The following is a 25,351-nucleotide window of genomic DNA, read 5'->3' on the forward strand; positions in this document are numbered from 1 at the left end:
TCTTCACACAGACAATGATCTGAGTAGGGTAGTGGAGGTGAAAACCCTATTATTATTTTTAAAACAGTTGATCCCTTGATAGACAAGGTAAGATCTTTCTGCATGGATGAGCTAAAATGGCCAAATTACCTTTCTCAACTGCACCTTTCTTTTTGATGATCTGCATCTGCACATATTATAAAGAGTAATACAGGCTTGAAACACATGACACATCTACAAGTTTAGATGCCATTACTAAATCCTTAGTATAATTTTAACCCTTTGAAGTTTCAGCTGCATTGTAACTCTATGTGTTGTATTTTATTTTAACATGGGACTTCAACACCAATATCAGAAACCTTGTTTGTGCAAACTCCAAGCTAGGGAATGGGGTTGGGTGGAGGAGAAAAAAAACTACCACATATGATTGTTATCTTTATCAAGTTCTAAAGCCTGTCAGCCGCCAGGAGATGAGCAGTGGGAACTATGGCTTGAATTCTCTCAGTTTCTTTGCCTCTGATGGAAATTAATTTTAAAAATTACATCCTAGAAGAGGGACAAGTAGTGCAAGAGGGAAAACTTGCATTTATATAGCACATCACGTCTCTCAGAAATATCCCAAACATTCACAGAAAATGAATTAAGTTGTGTATTTATTTTTAGCAGCCATTTTTCACATGACACAAATAGCAGTGAGATGAATGTCTGGTCAATCTGTTTTTACAGATGTTTATTGAGGGAGGAATGTTGGCCAGGGCACTAGAAGGACTTCCTGCTCTTCAGATAGTGTTATGGGATCTTCTATGTCCACATTAATAGGCAGAGGGGGCTTTGGTTTAATATGTCTTCTAAAGGAGAACACCTCCCAGCAATGTAGCTCTCCCTCAGTGAGGCACTGAAATGGAGAGAAGGCGCGAGGGACCGTATGGCCTACTCCTGCTCCTAATTCTTATGCTCTTATATTCAACCTAGAGTAATGTGCTCAACATCTGGAGTGGAACTCGAAGCCACATCCTTCTGACTCAGAGGCTGGAGCGCTACCAAGTCACAGATGTAAGGTGGGGGGGGGGGGTCTTCTATTTTAAAAAGTCCTTTGATATCCAGGTTATACTGCAGGGAACGCCCAGACACACTATTCAAACCCCCACGGGTGACACCTGTCAAATGTCAATGACTCCAGTTCCTACTCATTGATTTTTTTTACAAAACGTGATTGTTAAAGCTTTACTAATTTCAAATAATTTGCGATATCATTTACCGTTTTCCAGAATAAATCACTGTTTTCATTAATCCTACTATGTCCTAATAGTCCTCGCATTCTATTCTATAGAATCTCTTGCACCTCTGAGTTACGTAATTTGTGTAACTGAAAGAACCGAGGTCCCATCTGTTGCTGGCGGTGGGGGGGTGAATCAATAACGACTTTTCATAGTTACACAGTTTCTTCTGGAGCAGTTGAGTTGCTCAAAGCTGCGGTGAGACGAACTATGTCTGGGGTCCAACTGTACGTCTCCAGTGTCTCAGCATCGAGAGAGGTAAATACAGGGCGACGCGATGAACCCGAGCGGCTGTCCGGGGGACCACACAAATCATTCCCAAATCAACCAAACTTTCCAAAAGCATCAATTTATTATAGCAATATGCCTTTTAATCAGTTAATATAATTGAATTTATTCTAAATATCTCGAGTATATATTCTTACCTGGAACTGTAAGAATTAATTATATATAATTATTCAGTGTAATCTGCTCCATATTTACGTTTGTATAAAATCAAGATGTCTCAATTTTACTAAGCTGAGGCTAATCACGGAGGCAGTTTTGAATCCAATAAAAATGTGAGGGATTGGAGAGACAGAGGAGAAAAGCGCGAATTACGACGCTAAGATATTTGGAGACAAAATCATCTGAAAGGAGTTGCCCAGAGAATCCCCAGCACTGCAGGTGAGATCCAGTCGAACCTTACTGAGTTTAAAAATAAACATGGAGACTCCGGGGTCTCGCAACTGATGGAAACGTGTCCTTTTAACGTAACACCTCAATTGCTGACCGATTGTTCTCAATACACCAGACTGACGCACAGAAACATTTCAAACACTGGACTTCGCCCACCCATCCTTCCTCCCCGGCTGAATGGGTAAGTGGGAACTGCGGCACTCAGCCATCAGACCTAAAAGTCCCTGGTTTGATCCCTGATCTGTGGGGCTAGTCGATTTCATCAAGGGCAACGTGATTGGCCTCTCCAGTCAGCAAGCGATCCTGACCTGGTTTATGTCCAGTGATTGCTGCTGGAAGTGGATGTATGTGGACACCAGAACAGTACTGAAAAGGGCTCCACTTTGGACTCTCGCCATCTCAGCCCCATGTTCCAACAGTCTGCGGAAACTCACCATCCAGGCTTAGACCCCTCAGACAGAAGATTGGCTACTGGAGTGAAACACTGGAATGCTGCTAGTGGAATTAAGTGTCAGATTTGGCATTTTTTTCTAATGCAGGCCTATAATATTTGTTATTAATACACAAGTTGACGAAGATATAACATTCTGTCTGCTTTTCTGCTGCTGCACTTATTGACTGCACATGGTAACTACTATCTCTCTGAAATATCTTGCAACCTCTCACCCAATAGGTCCAACATCATTCATTATGTTTCCTGCTTTTTCTTCACCTGTTCAACAGCTCACATTTATGTACATTGAATTTCACCTGTCCACTTGCAAATGTTATGTAGGTCCTTCTGTAGCTCCTCGGTTGCTTCATCATATGCCACCCGCCACCCCCCACCAACACACACTCACACACACTCACAATTTAGTATCATCTGTGAATTTGTCCATTTTGCATTGCATTTCTGAATGTAGTTAGAAACAGTCGAGCCCCCAGCACAAATCTCAGCTCATGTTCAGATTCATTCCTGCATGCATGCATCTCTTATTAGTGGACATGACGGGTGGGAAGGCAATAGAGACTTTGTTTTTTCCAGTTATCCTGCCCAACATTCATAGCCAATCAGATAATCTCCGTACATCCATAATTTTGAACATATTACTGAGACACTGCTATCCTCCACGCGCACCCTGATGGAACATTGGTGACTAAAAAAACAGGAATACTTTTTATTTATGTTTATTTACAAGCGCTGTGGTTCACAATATACATTCTATATTTTGTATTTTTTTTAATATGGGATATTTTTCCAATGGAATATTTTGAATCACTCTCTTAAACAAAGAGTGGAAAGTACAATGTGTGTCGGCTGCTCCATGAATGCTCTCCATGTGGCCTGGTCAGGTTACAGAGCCTGGCACAGACTAGATCCATGGATGACTCTATTCCACATGGACTCTTGAGACAGTAACATGATACTTATAACCATTATCAGAAACAAGACAACATAATCCCCTCAGACTCTTTTTTCACCTGCCAAGAACTAATTTATCTGCTTTTAATGATGAAGTACTTGCAGTTGATGATGGTCATTGTTTCCCAGAAACTAGCCCTCATATCCACTCTTCAGATAGTAGAACTGCCTAATGGCTTTTTTACCTGCCTGCATGTAAATAGGGACTTGTATAATCAATAGATTGTCACTGGCAGCAGATACACCGTGGTCCTGCCCACTTCTGGGAAAGATGAAGTCTGCACCTCTAATGGTGGCTGCAATCCAATTGATCACAGATCCTGAGTGTTGGGTTGGAGGCACAGAAAACAAATGTCCCCACTGGTCCTCCAACAGGATCCAGAGACATATAAGTGCAATAAAAAGGCCAGACTGGGTCGAGGTAGCAGCTTCCCTTTCTTGAAGGACATTAGTGACCACTTGGACTTTTACAACAATCCAGGAGCTTTAAGTGGTCATTTTTTTCTGGTGTCAGTCACAAGTTTACCAGATTTATTGAATTCAATTTCATAACTTAATTGTGGTGAATTTTGAACTCACAGATTAAAAGGTTACTAGTACCATAATCACAATGCTACCATACCCTGTAAGTCACAACTTCTACTGGCTAACCATGGAGCATTATCAGCCTCTCAAATGGCAATGCTGCAAGGCACAAGAATTAAAAGTAGCAAAAGAATTGGCTTGCCTGGGAAAGAGAAAAAAATAAAGATGTTTCCCTAATGGCTCAGTGGGTAAATGCACCTGCCAGCTGAGTCATTGACCCCAGGAAGATCCCAGGTTCAGTTGCTCCTACCAGGCTGAGCCCTAATCGATTTGAACACAATATTACATATTTTAGACTACAGAAAACTTACAAAATAACTTAAATGCACTTTGTGCTAGTGTCTCCAGTGACCCCTGGACTAGTATTCCAGGGATTTTTTCTCTCTAACACAAGCCTATATATCTTATGTGAAATTTTTAAGAGCTTATGATTCTTCTTGAAAGCACTTCAATACCAGTGCTGGTGATAGACGCTATACATGAGCTGTCTCTGGATGGCAGGTGCCAAAGATGGTTTTCTATTTTAGTTCTTAGTTATTTGTAGATTCTTCTCTGCTCCTAGGTCAGGTCTCAACAGTCAGAAGTGGAAAGGGTACTGGAAATAAAGAGAATAAAGTACGAGCAGATAGATATCTCAGTCAGCGAAGCACTCCTGAAAGAAATGAGAAGCAGGGCAGGCGACCCCAATGCTCTTCCACCACAAATATTCAATGGTGACAGTTACTGTGGGGTAAGAGATCTTTAATTCTTCCTTACAACCAATAATACTCTAGAACAGTTTTTTAAAATTAAAATCATACATTCAACTCTGGATAAAATATCAAATCTCAGCTTAAAATTCTCCACTGTCAAACCGTCATCCATCGTGTACATTTATATAGAACCCCCAACCCAAATTGTCACCTAAATGCTCTCCAACTATCTATTCAACATTGAGACCTGGATAACTTGAAATCCTTTTTAGCTCCCATGAGCACCAATGTCTCTAACTTTGATTCTGTCAACTTTCCCAGCTGCTACTACAGGCAGTCAGGAACTATGGAGCTTTGGCGTACAGCTCAAACCCAAGCTCAGTTTCCTCCCCCACATACATTGCTATCAAGGCTTTTTAACCTGCATGACATTGCCAGCCCCTGCCCTATTTCGCCACCATTCACCCCACCTTTTTCCATTGAAATCTTAGTTCATACCTTCATCATCTTGAGGCTTGATTTCTCCAAGCTCTCCTAGCCAGACTTCCTGCCTCAATCCTCCATTAGCTTCAATTCATTCAAACTCTGCAGCTTGTGTCCTCACTCGCACAAAGTCGTGCACTTCCATCAACCATGACTTCGCCACTGACTCCTTATGCCCCAGAGAGTTTACTTCAAAATTCTCGTAGAATCATAGAAAGGTTACCGCACGGACTCGATGGGCCGAATGGCCTCCTTCCATGCCGACTCTATGCAAGAGCAATCCAGCAAGTCCCACTCCCATGCGTTATCCCTGTAGCCCTGCAATTTTTTTCCTTTCAAGTACTTATCCAGTTTCCTTTTGAAGGCCATGATTGAATCTGCCTCCACCACCCTCTCTGGCAATGCATTCCAGATCCCAACCACTCACTGTGTAAAAATGTTTTTCCTCATGTCACCTTTGGTTCTTTTGCCAATCACCTTAAATCTATGTCCTCTGGTTCTTGACCCTTCTCCCAATGGGAACAGTTTCTCTCTATCTACTCTGTCTAGACCCCTCATAATTTTGAGCACCTCTATCAAATTTCCTCTCAACCTTCTCTGTTCTAAGGAGAACAACCCCAGCTTCTCCAGTCTATCCATGTAACTAAATTCCCTCAACTCTGGAATCATTCCCTCTAAGGACTTCACATCTTTCCTAAAGTGCAGTGCCCAGAACTGGACACAATACTCCAGCTGTGGCCAAACCAGTGTTTCATAAAAGTTCATCATGACTTCCTTGCTTTTGTACTGTATGCCTCTATTTATAAAGCCCAGGATCCTGAATGCTTTTTTAACGACTTTCTCAACCTGCCCTGCCACCTTTAATGATTTGTGTACATATACCCCCAGATCCCTCTGTTCCTGTACCCCTTTTAGAATTGTGCCCTTTAAGTTATATTGCCTCTCCTCATTCTTCCTAGCAAAATGTATCACCTCGCATTTTTCTGCATTAAATTTCACCTGCCATCTGTTCACCCGTGCCACCAGCCTGACTATATCCACTTGAAGTCTATCACTATCCTCCTCACTGTTCACTACATTTCCAAGTTTAATGTCATCTGCAAATTTGGAAATTTTGTGCCTTGTACACCCAAGTCCAAGTCATTAATATATATCAAGAAAAGCTGTGTTCCTAGTACCGACCCCTGGGGAACACTACTGTACACCTCCCTCCAATCTGAAAAACAACCGTTCACCACTACTCTGTTTCCTGTTGCTTAGCCAATTCTGTATCCATGCTGCTACTGCCCCTTTTATTCCATGGGCTACAATCTTGATGTGGCAGTTTATCAAACGCCTTTTGAAAGTCCATATACAACCACATCAACTGCATTGCCTCATCTACACTCTGTTACTTCATCAAAAAACTCATTAAAAAAGTCCTTGTTTTCATCCCTCCATGTCCGCACCCTGCTTTACTCCTGCCTAATGTTCCTGCAGACACCATTTGCTCCTCTTAACAATGGGCTTCTCCTAGTCCTCCACTCCACCACTGATTCCCCCCTTATTCCTGCCCTCTGGAATTCCCTGTTCAGTTCCCTCTACCTTGCCAACTCCTTCAATGCTTTTAAAATTTTCTCAAACCTCTTTATCTTCCTAAGGTCACACACTTTGAGATGTCTTGCCGCATATGAAGAATGCTATAGAAATTTGAGTTGATGTCGATAGCATGCTTTATACTCAAATCAGGGAAAAATGCAAGGAAACTAATAAAATTTGATGGGGATTTTAATTTGTCTGGGATTAAGTGGGAAGATTATTGGAGAATAAATGAATTACTATTCCTAGGCATGATTAAGAATCTTACATGACTGAAATGGTCATGAAAACTACAGTGGGGGGAGGGGGGAGAGGAAGCAACACTAGACTTGCTATTATGTAATGGCCAGGGAATGGTGGATAGGGGCAAACTCATAATACCTAGCTAACTAACTGCACTATGGTGAATTTTAAAATTAAACTTACAATAGAAAAGGAGGATTTTTAATTTCCGAAAGACAGACTTTAAGGAGATGAAGAAGGAACACAGGAAATTACAAGGTAGAAGTGCACTGAATAGAGGGTAAGCTATTGAAGTGGATAATCAACTAGTTGAGTCAAGGAGTGCAAGAAGTAGCTATTAAGGAAGCAGGTCAACCTGGAAAGAACTAACTGGGGTACCACAGGGAAGGGTTCTCAGGTCATTACTGTTTTAACTTGGAGGAGGAGACAGTAAGAAGGCTCAAGTTTGCCAACTATATTAAATTGAGAAAGGTCACAAATAATAGGAGGGGTCTGGAAGGTTGGGAGATTGGGCCAAAAAGTTGAAGATGTTTAACGTAGACAAATTCAAAGCCATAAAACTGGGGAAGGGAATACAAAATAAATAGAAACAGTTGGAATGGTGATCTTGGTGGTATCTAGAATCCTTAAATGAATAGATTAACTGGATCACAGAGCAATATTCAATATTAACACAGGACATGATCTGAGCTTGAATGAGAAAAGATGAATGCACAGTTAAAATGTAACTTGCACTGGGTGGTGAATATTTGAAATAACCTGTCCAAGAAAGTGGTAGATGCAGAGGATGCTATACATTTCAAAAGGGTGGTATAGCAGACAGGACTATTGAACAGTACGAGAAATAAAATGTTGTAGGAAGTCTGTGATCTTTGTGACTGGTCTGATGAATGCAGCTGGGCTCTTTCTGATCCTGTACAGTCCTGTGTTCCTAAGGGCATTGGAATATATTGGGGTTTGGTGGAGAGATCGAGTGATGCTTCATGGGTAACCATGGTGTCAGGGTCTGATTGCTTAATGGATTGCCCAGAGCTTTTTCATGAAATTGGCCACAGGTACTTTCTCTTTTTTCACCCCTCCCATGATTTAAAATTACTTGTGATTTGGGAGGGTGATGCAGGAGGGGTACGCTGTAATGGATTCAATTTGTATTGATGGTCTTTGCCCATGTATGGTTGCATGTAACTGCAAACCATAGAAACCTCACTCAGCCCTGCACTTAATCTGCCTACCTGTCCTGCGAAGTGAATCGCCCCCCACACAACTGGGTTGTTGTGGGTTTGTTTTAAGCACATATTTGACTTTCCCAAGAGAGTGACAATAGCAAATAAACAGATAGCCATGGCTGGGTTCATACACTTATCTCACATCCAAAATATTTAGTAGCACTTTGGGCTTTCTTCTTTGCCATGGACTGGTCACAATCTCGGCGTCCCACGTGAGCCCAAGCTGAACTTCTGACTCCATATCCTCCCCATGTCAGGTGTCTTGTGCATCTCCTTTAGGGAAGGAAACCTGCCATCCATACCCGGTCTGGCCTATATGTGACTCCAGACCCACAGCAATGTGGTTGATTCTTAATCGCTCTCTGAAATGGCCTAGCAAGCCACTCAGTTGTACAATCTCGCTAAAACTCTACAACCGTGCCAAAATTGGGAGAGCTGTCCCACAGACTAGTCAAGTAACTGCCTGACATAGCCATACTCACAGAATCATACCTTTCAGCCAACGTCCCAGACTCTTCCATCCCCATCCTTGGGTATGTCCTGTCCCACCGGCAGGACAGACCCACCAGAGGTGGCGTTACAGTGATATACAGTCAGCAGGGAGTGGCCCTAGGAGTCCTCAACATTGACTCCGGACCCCATGAAATCTCATGGTATCAGGTCAAACATGGGCAAGGAAACCTTCTGCTGATTACCACCTACTACCCTCCCTCAGCTGATGAATCAGTCCTCCTCAATGTTGAGCACCACTTGGAGGAAGCACTGAGGGTAGCAAGGGCACAGAATGTACTCTGGGTGGGGCACTTCAATGTCCATCACCAAGCACCACTACTGACCTAGCTAGCCGAGTCCTGAAGGACATTGCTGCCAGACTGGGCCTGCGACAGGTAGTGAGAGAAACAACACGAGGGAAAAACCTACTTAACTTTGTCCTTACCAATCTACCTGTCGCAGATGCATCTGTCCATGACAGTATTGGTAGGAGTCACCACCGCACAGTCCTTGTGGAGATGAAGTCCCGTCTTCACAATGAGGACACCATCCACCATACCACCGTGCTAAATGGGATAGATTCAGAACGGATCTAGCAGCTCAAAACTGGGCATCCATGAAGCACTGTGGGCCATGAGCAGATATAGAATTGTATTCCAGCACAATCAGTAACCTCATGGCCCGGCATATTCCTCACTCTACGATTACCAACAAGCCAGGGGATCAACCCTGGTTCAATGAGGAGTATAGAAGAGCATGCCAGCAGCAGCACCAGGCGTACCTACAAATGAGGTGCCAACCTGGTGAAGCTACAACATAGGACTACATGCATGCTAAACAGCGGAAGCAATATGCTACAGACGGAGCTAAGCGATTCCATGACTAACGGATCAGATCAATGCTCTGCAGTCCTGCCACATCCAGTCCTGAATAGTGGTGGACAGTTAAACAACTAACGGGAGGAGGAGGCGTTATGAACATCCCCATCCTCAGTGATGGCAGAGTCCAGCACATGAGTGCAATAAACAAGGCTGAAGCGTTTGCAACCATCTTCAGCCAGAAGAGCCGAATGGATGATCCATCTCTGCCTCCTCCCGATATTCCCACCATCACAGAAGCTGGTCTTCAGCCAATTCGATTCACTCCATGTGATATCAAGAAATGGCAGAGTGCACTGGCTAAAATAAAGGCTATGGGCCCCGACAACATCCCAGCTGTGGTGCTGAAGACTTGTGCTCAAGAACTAGCCGTGCCACTAGCCACACTGTTCCAGTACAGCTACAACACTGGCATCTACTCCACAATGTGGAAAATTACCCAGGTATGTCCTGTTCACAAAAAGGACAAATCCAATCCAGCCAATTGCGGCCCCACCAGTCTACTCTCAATCATCAGCAAAGTGACGGAAGGTGTCGTCGACAGTACTATCAAGTGGCACTTATTCACCAATAACCAGGGACCGGGCAGGAAATTGGACATGAATTTAGATTTGAGGTTAGGATCAGATCAGCCATGATCTTATTGAATGGCGGAGCAAGCTCGAGGGGCCGATTGGCCGACTCCTGCTCCTATTTCTAATGTTCTTGTGTAACCTGCTCACCGATGCTCAGTTTGGGTTCTGCCACTCGGCTCCAGACCTCATTACAGCCTTGGTCCAAACATGGACAAACGAGCTGAATTCCAGAGGTGAGAGTGACTGCCCTTGACATCAAGGCACCATTTGACAGAGTGTAGCACCAAGGAGCCCTAGTAAAATTGAAGTCAATGGGAATTAGGGGGAAAACTCTCCAGTGGCAGGAGTCATACCGAGCACAAAGATGGTAGTGATTGTTGGAGGCCAATCATCTCAGCCCCAGGGTCAACTTGGGTCAACCATCTTCAGCTGCTTCGTCAGTGACCTTCCCTTCATCATAAGGTCAGAAATGTTCGCTGATGATTGCGCAGTGTTCAGTTCCATTCACAACCCCTCAGATAATGAAGCAGTCCGTGCCCGCATGCAGCAAGACCTGGACAACATCCAGGCTTGGGCTGATAAGTGGCAAGTAACATTCGTGCCAGACAAGTACCAGGCAATGACCATCTCCAACAAGAGAGTCTAACCACCTCCCCTTGACATTCAATGGCATTACCGTCACCAAATACCCCACCATCAACATCCTGGGGATCGCCATTAACCAGGAATTTAACTGGAGTAGCCACATAAATACTGTGGCTACAAGAGCAGGTCAGAGGCTGGGTATTCTGCGGTGAGTGACTCACCTGCTGACTCCCCAAAGCTTTTCCACCATCTACAAGGCACAAGTCAGGAGTGTGATGGCATACTCTCCACCTGCCTGCATGAGTGCAGCTCCAACAACACTCAAGAAACTCGACACCATCCAGGACAAAGCAGCCCGCTTGATTGTTATCCCATCCACCACCCTAAACATTCACTCCCTTCACCACCGGCGCACCAGTGTGTACCATCCACAGGATGCATTGCAGCAACCCGCCAAGGCTTTTTCGACAGCACCTCCCAAACCTGCGATCTCTACCACCTAGAAGGACAAGGGCAGCAGGCACATGGGAACAACACCACCTGCACGTTCCCCTCCAAGTCACACACCATTCTGACTTGGAAATAGATCACTGTTCCTTTATCGTTGCTGGGTCAAAATCCTGGAACTCCCTACCTATCAGCACTGTGGGAGAACCTTCACCACACGGACTGCAGCGGTTCAAGGCAGCTCACCATCACCTTCTCAAGACCAATTAGGGATGGGCAATAAATGCTGGCTTTGCCAATGACGCCCACGTCCCATGAATGAATTAAAAAAAACCTTTGTCCCACGATTGGTAGTCATGCCTTCAGCCGTCTACGCTCTATACACTGGAATTCACTCCCTAAACCTCACCTCTTCCCTCCACCTCTTTGATGAAGCTTTTGGTTACTGCCCCTAATATCACCTCCTTGGGCTCCATGTTTCTTTTTCTGTTTACAATTCTGTGAAGCCCTTTGGGACATTTTTCTATAATAAAAGGTACTATATAAATGTAAGTTATTGTTGACCATTCATCGGCACAGAATTCATCCAGTCGCAGCCTAGCCCAGTAATAGGTACAAGTAAACGCACATGCACATATACAGACACAAAGAGAAGCTGGGCTAGCCACTCAATCACTTGCTGTCCACGTGTCAATTTTTAATCATTTGTTTTTAACAACATTTTATTAAAAGAAAATTTTGTTTATTTTGACTTACAAAACAGCCTCTCACTCATCCCCTACCCACAGTCCCACTGTCTTCACGCCCAAGCCACCCATTCTCTCCTGGATCATTGCCACACCCCCCATTCACTTCTCTTCCTTAGCCCTTGACTGTTTCCTTCCTATTAGAGGCAAATTGCTCAATAGGGTGAAGGGTTCAAATACCCAAGTTAAAAATGATGAAGCCTGGAGTAAGAAGGGAAGACATGTAAAAGCTCTTTGTGTTTTTTAAAAAAGAGCAATAGAGTTGTGAATTAAATCATCAGGAAAGGACATTGAATGAAATTGTGTAAATTAATTTGGGAAGCTAGTTGCACTTATGGATTGAGGAAGCATTGAGGCAGATAGAATAGCCAAGATTGAAATCACTCAAAAAGAATGGGTTTGTTGGGCAGTGGACTTATCTTCTGTGTTCTAAAATATTGATTTAATGTTCTAAAATATTGATATTAAACATTTACCTGACGAAGGAGGAAGCCTCCGAAAGCTTGTGAATTTAAAATAAAATTGCTGGACTATAACTTGGTGTTGTAAAATTGTTTACTAAAATATTGAGTAATACTCTTTTCATTTCTGAACACCTGCGCTTTTGGGCTTCAGCATTAGCCCTGTATTAAATTAGCAAATCTGCCTTCATCATGGTCCAGTCTGCGGTTCCCACCTTTCTGCAAAAACAGCTAGGCAAGCAAGATGATCTGTGACCTAAAGCCAAACCTTCTAGGCCTATAAAGCAAAAAAGATTCACAAGGGTGATACCGGAATTAAGAGGATCGACTTATCAGGAAAGGCAGAACAGGCTGGGCTCTTCTCTCTAGAAAATAAAGGGCTGACCTGATAGAGGTCTTTAAGATCATGAAAAGTTTTGATAGCGTAGACGTAAAGAAAATGTTTTCACTCGTGGGGGAGTCTAAAATTATGAAGTGTATGAACCAGTGTGTTCTAAAGCTGCTCCAACAGATTAAACATTATGGCCTAAAATGGTCCAGTAACGACACATTTGGGCATTATTCTGCAGGCTGGGAAATGTAAGTTTCACTTCATCCCCTGCTAGTATGATTAAGACTTTTCACACACACTTCACTGCCAGTTTTTGGCAGGTCGTTGATGAAGCCCCAATTGGAGGAGAGGTCGTGATGGGCAGGAGCAATAAGCTGGATTGTACCTCAGGACATATGACAATGTCACTGTCAGATCCGGAAATCTTCATATATCCCTGTTTGCTTTGCCAACACTCCAGAGTATTTTTTTGTTATAGACAAACTAAAGGACCTCTAGCAAGTTTCCAATAGTCAGTGGCCATTGTGTATATCAATCAACAGCAGGCTCTCCACCAGCCGTTACCCCCACCCCAAATCACCCAATCTTGACAAGCTGTGAAAGTAAGTGGGTTTGATTTGACTGAATAATTTCGAGGAATATCATAGCCTGTATCTCAAACTAAAATGTGATCTTTAACTTATAAGACCTTTTTTTAAAAAAAAAACTTTATAGGATTACCAGCAGTTTTATGATGCTGTGGAGAATGAAGAGATTGATCAGTTCCTACAATTGGGATAGAAAGAGCAATGCGGTTGTGAAATTTCAACAGAATACATCAAAATTATACTGCAGAAAACTGATGCAAAGGATGCAATGCAGCTCATCTGTACTCCTTTTCTGCTTTATCTTTTGTAAGTTGTGATAAGACTCAATATAATTTAATCATAAAAATTGGTCTTTGGCTGTAACGGATAACCAGTTAAGAAAATTAAAACTGCTGCAATTAAGATTGTTTTCTTTAATTAATGGAGAAAGGTGGCAATCTTCTAGTGACAGCACTGGACTCTCTAAGATTTGAAGTCCAGATCTGAGTTCTGTTCTTGACGCAGTGTGAGATTTTACAATAGTGCTCCTAAATGCAGAAGTTGGAGGTTGCAGTTCAGGCAGTTGGTGGGGGGGGGGGGGGGGGTGGAAAGCATACGCACAATTACATTATGATAAGCCACAAAGAAATCCACAGTCCAGAAAATCCTGTCCTTCAGGCTGAAGAAAAGCACATCAACTTGCATTTATATAGCAAATTTAACATAGTAAAATATCCTAAGGCGCTTCACAGGAGCATAATCAGACAAAAATTGACACCATGCTAAAGAAGGAGACATTAGGATGGGTGGCCAAATCCTTGGTCAGTGAGGCAGGTGTTAAGCAGCGCCTTAAATGAGACACAGGTGGAGAGGTGAAGAGGTTTGGGGAGGGAATTCCAGAGCTTAGAGCTTAGATGGCTGAAGGCACTGCTGCCATTGGTGGGGCGAAAGAAGTGGGGCACAAGAGGCCAGAGTTGGAGGAACAGAGTTCTCAGATGATTGAGGGGCTGGAGGAGCCCTCCAAGACAACAAGGTTGAGAAGGGCTCGATTAAGAACCATGTGAAAGGAATACTGTGCGTTTCCCCAGTAACAATAGCAGTTGGGTTGTGGCTCTGTGGTACCTGTAAGCAGTGGTACTATCCTTAGTAGGAAGCGCAAAGTCAGAGAGGAGCAGAATGCCAATAGCGCACCAAGAAGGTAGAATGGGAAACTGGATCACCATGACAGTCAAGATAGAAAAAAAAACAGCAGCCACCAGGGTTAATAATTTTTTTGAACACAGACGACAGAGCTTTAAGGACTAGAACTATGCATTAAATCTTGTGGGATAACATCTGTTTTTCAGTCTGATGTGAAAATACCATAAAAATTGAAGAGAAAAAAACACCTATACCTTAAAACTGGTTAAAACTGTCCCAAAACAGCTACAGAATTGGTTGTTGTTCATAAGAAGCATACAATCCTCTATATAAATAATCGCATGATTCACCAATATCTAATTAAGACTATCAATTTACAGTGGTGTTACTGGCATGAATCCTGAATACTATGAGCAAATAATGTATTCTGGGGATTTTATCATGCCAGAGATTGCATCTGCACTAGGGAAGGCAGCATGCTAAAACAATCGCTAGTTCTTCAACATACCCCCAGAAACGTCTCAAAATAGGTACACTTCTGTTCTTTCATTATTACCATTAGATCAGTTAGCTCCTTGTCCTACAATATTATTTACCTTCATATGTGAAAAATATCAGAATTTTTTGTGTTAGAAGAGTATTTTCAAAGCTGTTACAGCTCCCCTGATGGCTGTGGGCAAAGACACTCCTTTGTGCAAAATTAAGGAATACAAACCAGGAGTTCCAAGGTTTCATTCCCAGTATATGCTGAGTTAAGAGAATCTCGATTAAGGCAGCACTTGGGAGTACTCCAATTAGCCTCACCTCCCCAGGTCAAGGAGCAGAAAGATCTGCCAGTATTCCTGCTTCTAATTGCTATCCAGAGACTCCTATTTGTCGGTTTGATATTGGGGGAGGACCAGATGGGGCAAAGTTGTGATACCCTCCATGATCAAATAGTCTGTCAACACATAAGCTTTTAGGCACACATATGAAGAACTGTTATTAGGATTTACTAGACTTCGGGAGAGGAGAGAATTGGCAAAAAAAACCTGTTACCACGTTAATTTTTAAAAGCTGATAGAATACAAAGAATACATGGCTTTTGCTGCTGGAACAACAAAGACATTATTGCATTCTGTACATAAAGTATCATATTATAAATGGACATTTCAGTTGCTTTAAATGGACCTCAACATGAAATTGCAACACTAAGAGTATATGGAGGACTAATTGAAATTTGGAACTAAATGATCAAAGAATTAAGTGTCCACCATCCTTTCTTTACTATAATTTGAATAGTGATGTAAAGAGAACATTAGCTGAATCCAAAGATCAGGCCTTTGGTCAGCAAGAAGATCGTACCCAGATGCTCGCCTGAAAACATCCTGCTGTAGTCTGGGTCTTTTCAAACGACAAGCATACTGTCCCAGTGAGTTAAAGTTACCGAAAAATGCTGACCTCAAGTCATTTTTGTTACACTAGTATTTTTAAAAAAACATACTCATACACAAAGGGAAAACACACTGATGGGTACAAAACAAGTATAACTGTTGGGTACAAAAAATTCATAACACTTTGAGTGATCATTTTTTTTGGTGTAAGCACTGAAGGAACAGGGCAAAACTGACTATCACATCTTTCATGCTCGGGTAGTAAAGAGTATTACGGCTACATTCCAGAAGAAGCTCAGAGTAGAACAGTTAACTGTGTGCGGGTTGTTCCACCATTTCAAAGTGACAGGTCCTCCAGCCCCATACCTCCCAAAGGAGCACAATTACATCTTTCCGTTACATTCCATTTTGGAAAGCCATAATATAATGTGGACCTCTCACTATACACAGCAAATTGTAGAGAAGGTTCAAAAAGGGCCTAAAAGTTTACTACTTTGATCTCAAATATGATCACTCAAAGCCTTATGAATTTCTTGTACCCAACAGTTATACTTGTTTTGTGCCCATCAGTGTGTCTTTCCTTTGTGTATGAGTACTTTTTTTAAATGCTAGTGTAACAAAAATGACTGAGGTCAGCATTTTTTGGTAACTTTAATTCACTGGACAGTACACTTGTCGTTTGAAAATGTGTTCCTAAAAAACACAAAGCAACAAAATTATTTTTCACTTATGGTTGTTTAAAGAATGCAGCCAAAGCACTGGGTGTCTCTTGCTTTTAATTTGATTTTAAAAATGGTGGTCGCATTCACATCCATTTTAGAAGGCCCACGGATCATTGTTTTGAAAATGGGAAGAAGAGCCATTTGTCCTAGAATCATGGAGCAAATCAAAGTGATATGAGTTGTTCCACTTTAGACTGAACAAGGGTAGTTCCTAGTTTGCGTTACTGTTCAAGATCCGTTATGGTTGGAGGCTAAACAGATACAAAAGGCACCTGAAGAGCTACATCACGGCGTAATTCTAACTTTCACCGCTGGGTGGTAAACTCGGCATTGTGGATCTGCTGCCTGTTATACAATCTGCCTGATTTTCCTTTCTATTGACTTCAATGCATAGGACAAACGGGCAAGGGGCATAACGGACAGACGATCCACAATGCCAAGTTTACCATCCGGCAGTGAAAGTTAAAATCTACCCACACAAGTTCAAACACTTTATCCAGTGGCACTGCCACCTTTGGACAAGTCCAAAACTAGACAAGGGGCAAACAAGTCTAATACCCAGGCAACCATATATCTTGAGAGATTTAAATTTATACATCTACCCTCCGTTAATATAATCGGACAAAAAAAAATACTTCTGGTAATACCACCAAGTGAGACAATGTCCTTTTTTAGGTTATGAGGTAAGAGTATTGTGACTGTACTCCAGAAAGGAGTCCTTCTCTCAAATAAGCAGGCTGACATGTACAACTGCTGCATGAGGTGCACCAGAGTACCACACAAAGAAAAATCATGGAACATAGAGAGCAGCTTGGCTATCTGCCTTAGGACAGAGACAACGTCTGATTGATAGAACTGGAATAAGCATTATATAGATTTGGGGATGGATTTTTGAACATTAAGAGATCAAACTTTTCCAGAGGATGGTGCAGTTTAACATAACCATTCTATTCTGTTTAAACAATGATGTAATACCAAAATGCTCTATTCAAATACAAGAAAACACGAGAAAAAACATGTAACAAGGAGATTTTTAAAAAAAAACTTCATTGCATCATTTATCAGTCATTACTCCATCCAACATTCACAGCAACTGATTTTCAGCGAAGGGAACATTGGCAAAAATTGAGAAAAAAAGAGGCAACTCGGCATAATTGAGAAGATGACGCAAAGCTTTGCAAAAATTGGCAGTTCCTTTTCTGGAGGCAAGCTTTGATTTAAGGCTTTAACCGGCAGCCCCAAGAAAGAAAGTTTCAGGTATTAAAGCAGAGTTTAACCATGCCATACAGTTGGGAGTGCTTAGATCAGCTTCCAAAAATCTAATTTTGCTTCTACAAAGTCTACTGACTCCAATCATAACAAGAGCTAATCATCTACAAACAGAAGGGAAAGGTTGCTTGCAGCTCAATGTTTGCAAACAGAAGTGGATGATTGAAGGCTACTCCTTTGTTGAAATCCATGCTTTTTGAATTGACGAACTTCTTGGGCAGTGCCGACATGTTTACTGAGGTCACCGTAGGTGGTGCAATGTTCCTGGATCAAGTTCTTACACTTGCTGTTGCTCTGCAAGGGCTTCTGCTTCCTAAAACAGCAAGGTGGGGAAACAGAGAAAAAAAGTTTAATTAAACACACCGCTGCTGAACCACAAGAATCAATATAATTTCCCCTGAAACTAAGTTATTGTGCAGCAAGTAATGCATTTGAAGTGTGTTCTCCCAGTGAAAATGGGATTCAAATCTAATCTAACAAACAGAGCAGTTCTCACATTTGTGAGCAAGTTCCTTTGATTATTTTAGAGTAAGCAATAGTGGACATTTTTAGATTTCTCATTTAATTAGATCCAAGTATCCAACCTAGTAGACACAATACTTGGCTATGGAAGATGGGAGGAGGGGAGAGAAAGGGGGCAACATCCCCTGATTGGATGTTCCAATCAAAGCACAAAATTCACTAGTGTCAGATCACAATATTACAAGGCCACAAGATTTCTACAGTCTCAAAAGTTCCAACTAATATAGAAATTATTCCCACTGGAAGTAAAAGAACACTTCATGAGATGCTGCATTTCACATGAGGAAAACTGTTTTTTAAAAAAAAGTTACATTATCCATTTAACTTTTTTAGTGGTTAAAATGTGAACTGCAAAGTTTAAACACATTACCGTCACAGTAAAGGGTAATCATAAGAGTGTTGCTTATGGTGATTATAAAATGACATTCAATAATTATTCCTGAAAGGTAAGGGTCTTTAACTACAAGTCAATAGTCATAGCTTCTCGAGAGATTATTAAAATACAGTTTTAAGGCAGATATAGTGGCTGCAGAATGATGTTTACTCAGTATTAAATACCTAGAATCTACTACACTGAGACCATGGAAACAAAACTGAGAAAAGTAGAACATTTTTCAAACTGACACACAAAATTCAGTCAGTACACAACAGGCATAATATGCAATACAAACACAACACACTGTGCAAGGCCCAATTTAACACTTTACACAATATCAAAGTGATTACAGATGAAGCAAATCAGACAGATAGACAGCCAGCCATGTGCAATTAGTTCTTGGCACTCTATTCCAGCAGACTAGTTCATGTGATATGATACAACTTATTGTAAATAATTCACCTACAGTACAGCTTTCAAATTCAAATAGAACTCTTCAAATGCAGGACACTTGGAGATTAGTCAATTACAATACGTAAAATATATTATCAGATCACTGGTCATGTTAGAGTCAGAGGTACATCACCCATTGAAGCTAGTTATGTCTCACGCCCAAAAGCAGCAATATCAACAGGCACATCAATAATTTTGCATGCTTAGTCTGAATGTTTGAATTAGGTGGTCAGGAGGACACTATTTCTCATTACCTTAAACCCTTGCAGAGGAAATCATATAAAAGCAAAAACATTTTTTTTTAAGATTCATCCACTTCATCCTCATCCTAATCAACAAGAAATAAAGAAAGAGAAAGCAAATAAGCACAAGAATATAGATCATAATAAAATTAGAGGAATGCAAAACAACAAAGAGCATAGTCACCAACACCATATTATTTGTGTCACTTAGATTTTTGGACAAAAATTCTCCAATTTTTTTAAAAAACTAATGCATTTTAATTCCTTTCCTTAATCGTCTTTCCTCACTGCAAAAATCTTAGCCATTTGAAATAAACGTTTTAAAACAAAGGAATGGAGTAACCTACCCCCAACAAACTATTTTCAAAGTTACTGAAATTTCCATTTGTCATCAATTAATAATTATATTTTTCCCCCCCACAGTGCAGGTTGTATAAGTGAATAATCAGGTTACACAATGCTCAAGCATGGTTGATTAGTTTGTTTAGGTCCATTTACAGTCAGTCATTGTTCAGCATGGTTGAGAAAGAGGCTGCTCATATATAAAACTACCTCAGTCACTGGTTCTTCATCCTCCTCCTCCTAAAATGACATATCAAAGGAGTGTGCGTGGAGATAAAGAGAAAAGAAAGAGGAACATAATTTAATGCAAAGTAAAAAAAAATAGAAAATGTAGAAAACATACTACGAAGAACCAAGGAAGAATTCAATAGAGAATGATGGTGAGGAAGCAATGGATGAATGGATGAAACTGTAGTAAAAGGAAGTAATGAATGTGGTTAGAATACTTGGAAATTCAAAATATTATTAGGAACAGACTGATACCTCAAACACCTACTTACATTTAATCTCATTTTTGTTTTAAAGTGTGTTCAATCTTTCTCCGCTGAAAACAGGGAAGAGAAGGACGGAGCATGAACTAGTGTTTACGGAGTTCAATTGTTAAAATTTATTTTTTTCACAGACTGAATGGCTTATTAGCAGTAACTCATGTTTTGATTTTGAAAGAGTATTATGCAGGGGTATTTAAAGTTCAGTCACACTATCAACTCATCAAATTTGTAGCCTGACAATACAGAGAAAAGGTTATGCAATAATCAAGAGCATGCAATCCCTAGCTGTGCCAGAGCTGTAAAACCACCAATGATTTCTATCTTTAAGCACATTTACACAATTTGTTTTGGCGGGGCGGGCAGGCTTCATTATTGCAATAGAAAAGTTCTCAAGATATTTGTGATATCAATTTTGACGTTTTCAATATTTTTTTCCTCAGCTATTTTCTCCCCTTCCAATGTTGCAAACTGTTCGCTTAGGTATGGTTCCATGCCAGCTGGTATCTTTTCCTTTGTGGCCATTATTCATGTGACTTGACGGTGTGTTGACATGTTATTCAACCAAGAGAGGCATCAGAGTCTGAATGTGCTCTTTATTGACATGCAGACACATGTAGTTTCAGCAGGGCTCATGGGATAGCAATCAGGAGAGGGATCAGTGGACAATTTTCCTCTCCTCACTTCAGGATTGCTGAGCCCAACTCCAGCACTGCAACCTTGATCCTTCCTGGTCAGTATGGCTCAGCAATTGAATGTATAATCTTATGGAACCAGGGGATCGTAAATGTAATTTTTGATCCCATTCTCTCTCCTTTGTAGGTTCCTGGTTATACACCCTAGGCTCCAGATGAGGTAAAAGAGGAGTTGGTAATGGACATTTTCACAGTTGCTAAGTGCCAACTTGCTGATTTTTCTTTGTAATCAATGACTGGGCACTTTACTCATTGTTGACATGCTCAATGACCAACTCAACATTGATATTTCAGGTTGGCAAGAAATGAAGGATTTGGAATAAATATCAGCAAAGGCTGGGGTTCAAATGCAGTCACTCAATCTGTGGTATGATTTAAGATTTTACTCTGCCCAGCATATTTGCTATCAAAGCATAGATCTTCATGTAATAAATAGGTCACCAAGGGGGAGGGTGAGCAGGCAGAGGTCGTGGTCCACATTGGGACCAACGACATAGGTAGGAAGGGAGATGAGGTCCTGCATCAAGAATTTAGGGAGCTAGGTAGCAGATTAAAGAACAGGACCTCAAAGGTTGTAATCTCTGGATTACTCCCAGTGCCACGGGCTAGTGAGTATAGAAATAGGAGGATAGAACAGATGAATGCGTGGCTAAAGAGTTGGTGCAGGAGGGAGGGTTTCAGTTTCCTGGATCACTGGGCCTGCTTCTGGGGAAGGTGGGACTTGTACAAGTCGGACGGGTTGCACCTGAACCAGAGCGGGACAAATATCCTTGCAGGGAGGTTTGCTAGCACTGTTGGGGGGGGGTTTAAACTAACTTGGCAGGGGGATGGGATACAGAGTGGAGCTACAATAGGGGGTGATGTGCAGCCAAATATTGAGAAAAAAACAAGTCAGCTTGGAAGACAGGGCAAATATGTAAGAGCAAGGCTGGATGGCATCTATTTTAATGCAAGGAGTCTTGCAAATAAGGTGGATGAACTGAAGGTGTTGATAAACACATGGGAGTATGATATTGTTGCTGTCACAGAGACATGGTTGAGGGAGGGGCAAGACTGGCAGCTCAATATTCCGGGGTACAGAATCTTCAGGCGAGACACATGGGGAGGTATAAGAGGAGGGGGGGGTCGCAATATTAATTAAAGAATCAATTACTGCCATAAGGAGGGATGATATATTAGCAGGTTCCTCAAATGAGGCCATATGGGTGGAGCTTAAAAACAAAAAGGGGGCAAGCACTTTGATGGGAGTGTACTATAGACCCCCAAACAGTCAGGGGGAGATAGAGGAACAGATATGTAGGCAAATCTCAGAAAATTGTGCAAATAATAGGGTAATAATAGTGGGGGATTTCAACTTCCCCAATATTAACTGGGATACTCAGAGTGTAAAATGCTTAGAGGGTACAAAATTCTTAACGTGCATCCAGGAGAGCTTTTTGAGCCAGCATGTAGAAAGTCCTACAAGAGAGGGGGCGGTACTGGACCTAATTCTAGGGAATGTGGCCGGCCAAGTGGAAGAAGTGCTTGTAGGTGAGCACTTTGGTGACAGTGACCATAATTCAGTGAGATTTAAGGTGGTCATGGAAAAGGACAGGGAGGGGCCGGAAATAAAGGTTCTAAATTGGGGGAAGGCCGATTTTAATAGGATAAGGCAGGATCTGGCCAAAATGGACTGGGATCAGCTGCTTGTAGGAAAATCCGCATCGGAGCAATGGGAGTCTTTCAGAAGGGAGATTGAGACCATACAATGGCAACATGTTCCCGTAAAGGTCAAGGGTGGTTCCAAGAACTCCAGGGAACCTTGGATGTCAGGGGATATACGAGAATGGATTAGGGAAAAAAGGAGGGCTTTTGGCAGATACAAAAGGCTAAGGACGGAGGAAGCCCTAGAGGAGTACAAAAAGTGCAGGGGGATACTTAAAAAAGAAATTAGGAGATCAAGGAGGGGCCATGAAAAAACACTGGCGAGCAAATTAAAGGAAAATCCTAAGATGTTTTATAAGTATATTAAGGGTAAGAGGATAACTAGGGAAAAAATAGGGCCCATTAGGGACAAAAATGGCAATCTGTGTGTGGAGCCGGCAGATGTAGGAGGGGTTCTAAATGAATTTTTTGCATCTGTTTTCACTATGGAGAAGGACGACGTAGACATAGAAATACGACAGGGGGACTGTGATATACTCGAACATATTAACATCGAGCGGGAGGAGGTATTGGCGGTTTTAGCAGGCCTAAAAATGGATAAGTCCCCAGGCCTGGACGAAATGTATCCCAGGCTACTGTGTGAGGCAAAGGAGGAGATTGCGGGGGCTCTAACACATATTCAGAACCTCTCTGGCCACAGGGGATGTGCCAGAGGACTGGAGAACCGCTAATGTAGTACCATTATTCAAGAAGGGGAGTAGGGAAAAACCGGGGAACTACAGGCCAGTGAGCCTAACATCAGTGGTAGGAAAATTATTGGAAAAAATTCTGAAGGACAAAATTAGTCTCCACTTGGAGAAGCAAGGATTAATCAGGGATAGTCAACATGGCTTTGTCAAGGGAAGATCATGTCTGACTAATTTGATTGAATTTTTTGAGGGGGTGACTAGGCGTGTGGATGAGGGTAACGCAGTGGATGTGGTATACATGGATTTCAGTAAGGCCTTCGATAAAGTCCCGCACAGGAGACTGGTCAAGAAGGTACGAGCCCATGGAGGCCAGGGTGCCTTGGCACTTTGGATACAAAACTGGCTTAGTGGCAGAAGGCAGAGGGTGATGGTCGAAGGTTGTTTTTGTGACTGGAAGCCTGTGGCCAGTGGGGTACCACAGGGATCTGTGCTGGGGCCCTTGCTGTTTGTGGTCTACATTAACGACTTGGATATGAATGTAAAAGGTATGATCAGTAAGTTCGCTGATGATACAAAAATTGGTAGGGTGGTAAATAGCGAGGAGGATAGCCTCAGTCTGCAGGACGATATAGATGGGTTGGTCAGATGGGCGGAACAGTGGCAAATGGAATTTAACCCGGAAAAATGCGAGGTGATGCACTTTGGAGGGACTAACAAGGCAAGGGAATACACAATGAATGGGAGGACCCTAGGCAAGACAGAGGGATCTTGGTGTGCAAGTTCACAGATCCCTGAAGGCGGCGGAACAGGTAGATAAGGTGGTAAAGAAGGCATATGGGATACTTGCCTTTATTAGCCGAGGCATAGAATATAAGAGCAAGGAGGTTACGATGGAGCTGTACAAAACACTGGTTAGGCCACAGCTGGAGTACTGTGTGCAGTTCTGGTCGCCACACTACAGGAAGGATGTGATCGCTTTGGAGAGGGTGCAGAGGAGATTCACCAGGATGTTACCAGGGCTGGAGCGCTTCAGCTATGAAGAGAGACTGGGAAGATTGGGTTTGTTTTCCTTGGAGCAGAGGAGGCTGAGGGGGGACATGATTGAGGTGTACAAAATTATGAGGGGCACAGATAGGATGGATACTAAGGAGCTTTTTCCCTTCGTTGAGGGTTCTATAACAAGGGGGCATAGATTCAAGGTAAAAGGCGGGAGGTTTAGAGGGGATTTGAGAAAGAACTTTTTCACCCAGAGGGTGGTTGGAGTCTGGAACTCACTGCCTGAAAGGGTTGTGGAGGCAGGAACCCTCACAACATTCAAGAAGCATTTGGATGAGCACTTGAAATGCCATAGCATACAAGGCTACGGACCAAATGCTGGAATATGGGATTAGAGTAGACAGGGCTTGATGGCCGGCGCGGACACGATGGGCCGAAGGGCCTCTATCTGTGCTGTATAACTCTATGACTCTAATAACTAGATTTTATTAGGACTAACACAATTTACACAATGAAATGTTCCTAATAAATGTTGGAGAACCACTAGCAAGTTATAAATTAAGTACACATCATTGCAAAAAAAAAACCTTGTCATTTTATTCAATTCTTTTCTCACCCTTTGTCTCCAACCTCGCTTGCTTAATAACACTATTAAGCGAGATCGAAGGCGGATACAGAAGGGCCCGTGAGCAGGAGAGCTGAGCTAAGGGAGATCGGAGGCGGATAAAGGAGGGCCCGAGAGCGGGAGATCGGAGGCGGATAAAGGAGGGCCCGAGAGCGGGAGATCTGAGCTAAGCGAGATCGGAGGCGGATAAAGGAGGGCCCGCGAGCGGGAGATCGGAGGCGGATAAAGGAGGGCCCGAGAGCGGGAGATCGGAGGCGGATAAAGGAGGGCCCGAGAGCGGGAGATCGGAGGCGGATAAAGGAGGGCCCGAGAGCGGGAGATCTGAGCTAAGCGAGATCGGAGGCGGATAAAGGAGGGCCCGCGAGCGGGAGAGCTGAGCTAAGGGAGATCGGAGGCGGATAAAGGAGGGCCCGCGAGCGGGAGAGCTGAGCTGAGCTGAGCGAGATCGGAGGCGGATAGAGCGCCCGCGAGCGGGAGAGCTGAGCTGAGCGAGATCGGAGGCGGATAGAGCGCCCGCGAGCGGGAGATCTGAGCTAAGGGAGATCGGA

At 42.5% G+C, this 25,351-nt stretch overlaps 2 protein-coding genes across 6 annotated transcripts in view; one reads left to right on the top strand and one right to left on the bottom strand.

The window, feature by feature from the left end:
- The first annotated feature begins 1,466 nt into the window (after nucleotides 1–1,466).
- On the top strand, nucleotides 1,467–13,441 carry LOC137326853 (SH3 domain-binding glutamic acid-rich-like protein 3). Its single transcript, XM_067992233.1, has 3 exons — nucleotides 1,467–1,514; nucleotides 4,487–4,654; nucleotides 13,376–13,441. The coding sequence occupies exons 1-3, from the start codon at nucleotides 1,467–1,469 to the stop codon at nucleotides 13,439–13,441; spliced, it is 282 nt and encodes a 93-aa protein (XP_067848334.1).
- A 4,051-nt stretch (nucleotides 13,442–17,492) lies between these two features.
- Nucleotides 17,493–25,351, bottom strand: part of sh3bgr (SH3 domain binding glutamate-rich protein) — a 59,300-nt gene continuing 51,441 nt past the window's right edge. For all 5 annotated transcript variants that reach the window (XM_067993285.1, XM_067993286.1, XM_067993289.1 and 2 more), the window contains 3 exons: nucleotides 19,877–19,906; nucleotides 19,337–19,410; nucleotides 17,493–18,044 (listed from right to left, as the gene is read on the bottom strand). In XM_067993285.1, coding sequence (XP_067849386.1) covers nucleotides 19,384–19,410; nucleotides 19,877–19,906 — 57 coding nt within the window. In that variant the 3' untranslated portion in view covers nucleotides 17,493–18,044; nucleotides 19,337–19,383. The remainder of the gene's footprint in view (nucleotides 18,045–19,336; nucleotides 19,411–19,876; nucleotides 19,907–25,351) is intronic.

This window comes from Heptranchias perlo, chromosome 11 (assembly GCF_035084215.1).
Source record: "Heptranchias perlo isolate sHepPer1 chromosome 11, sHepPer1.hap1, whole genome shotgun sequence".
NCBI lineage: Eukaryota > Metazoa > Chordata > Chondrichthyes > Hexanchiformes > Hexanchidae > Heptranchias > Heptranchias perlo.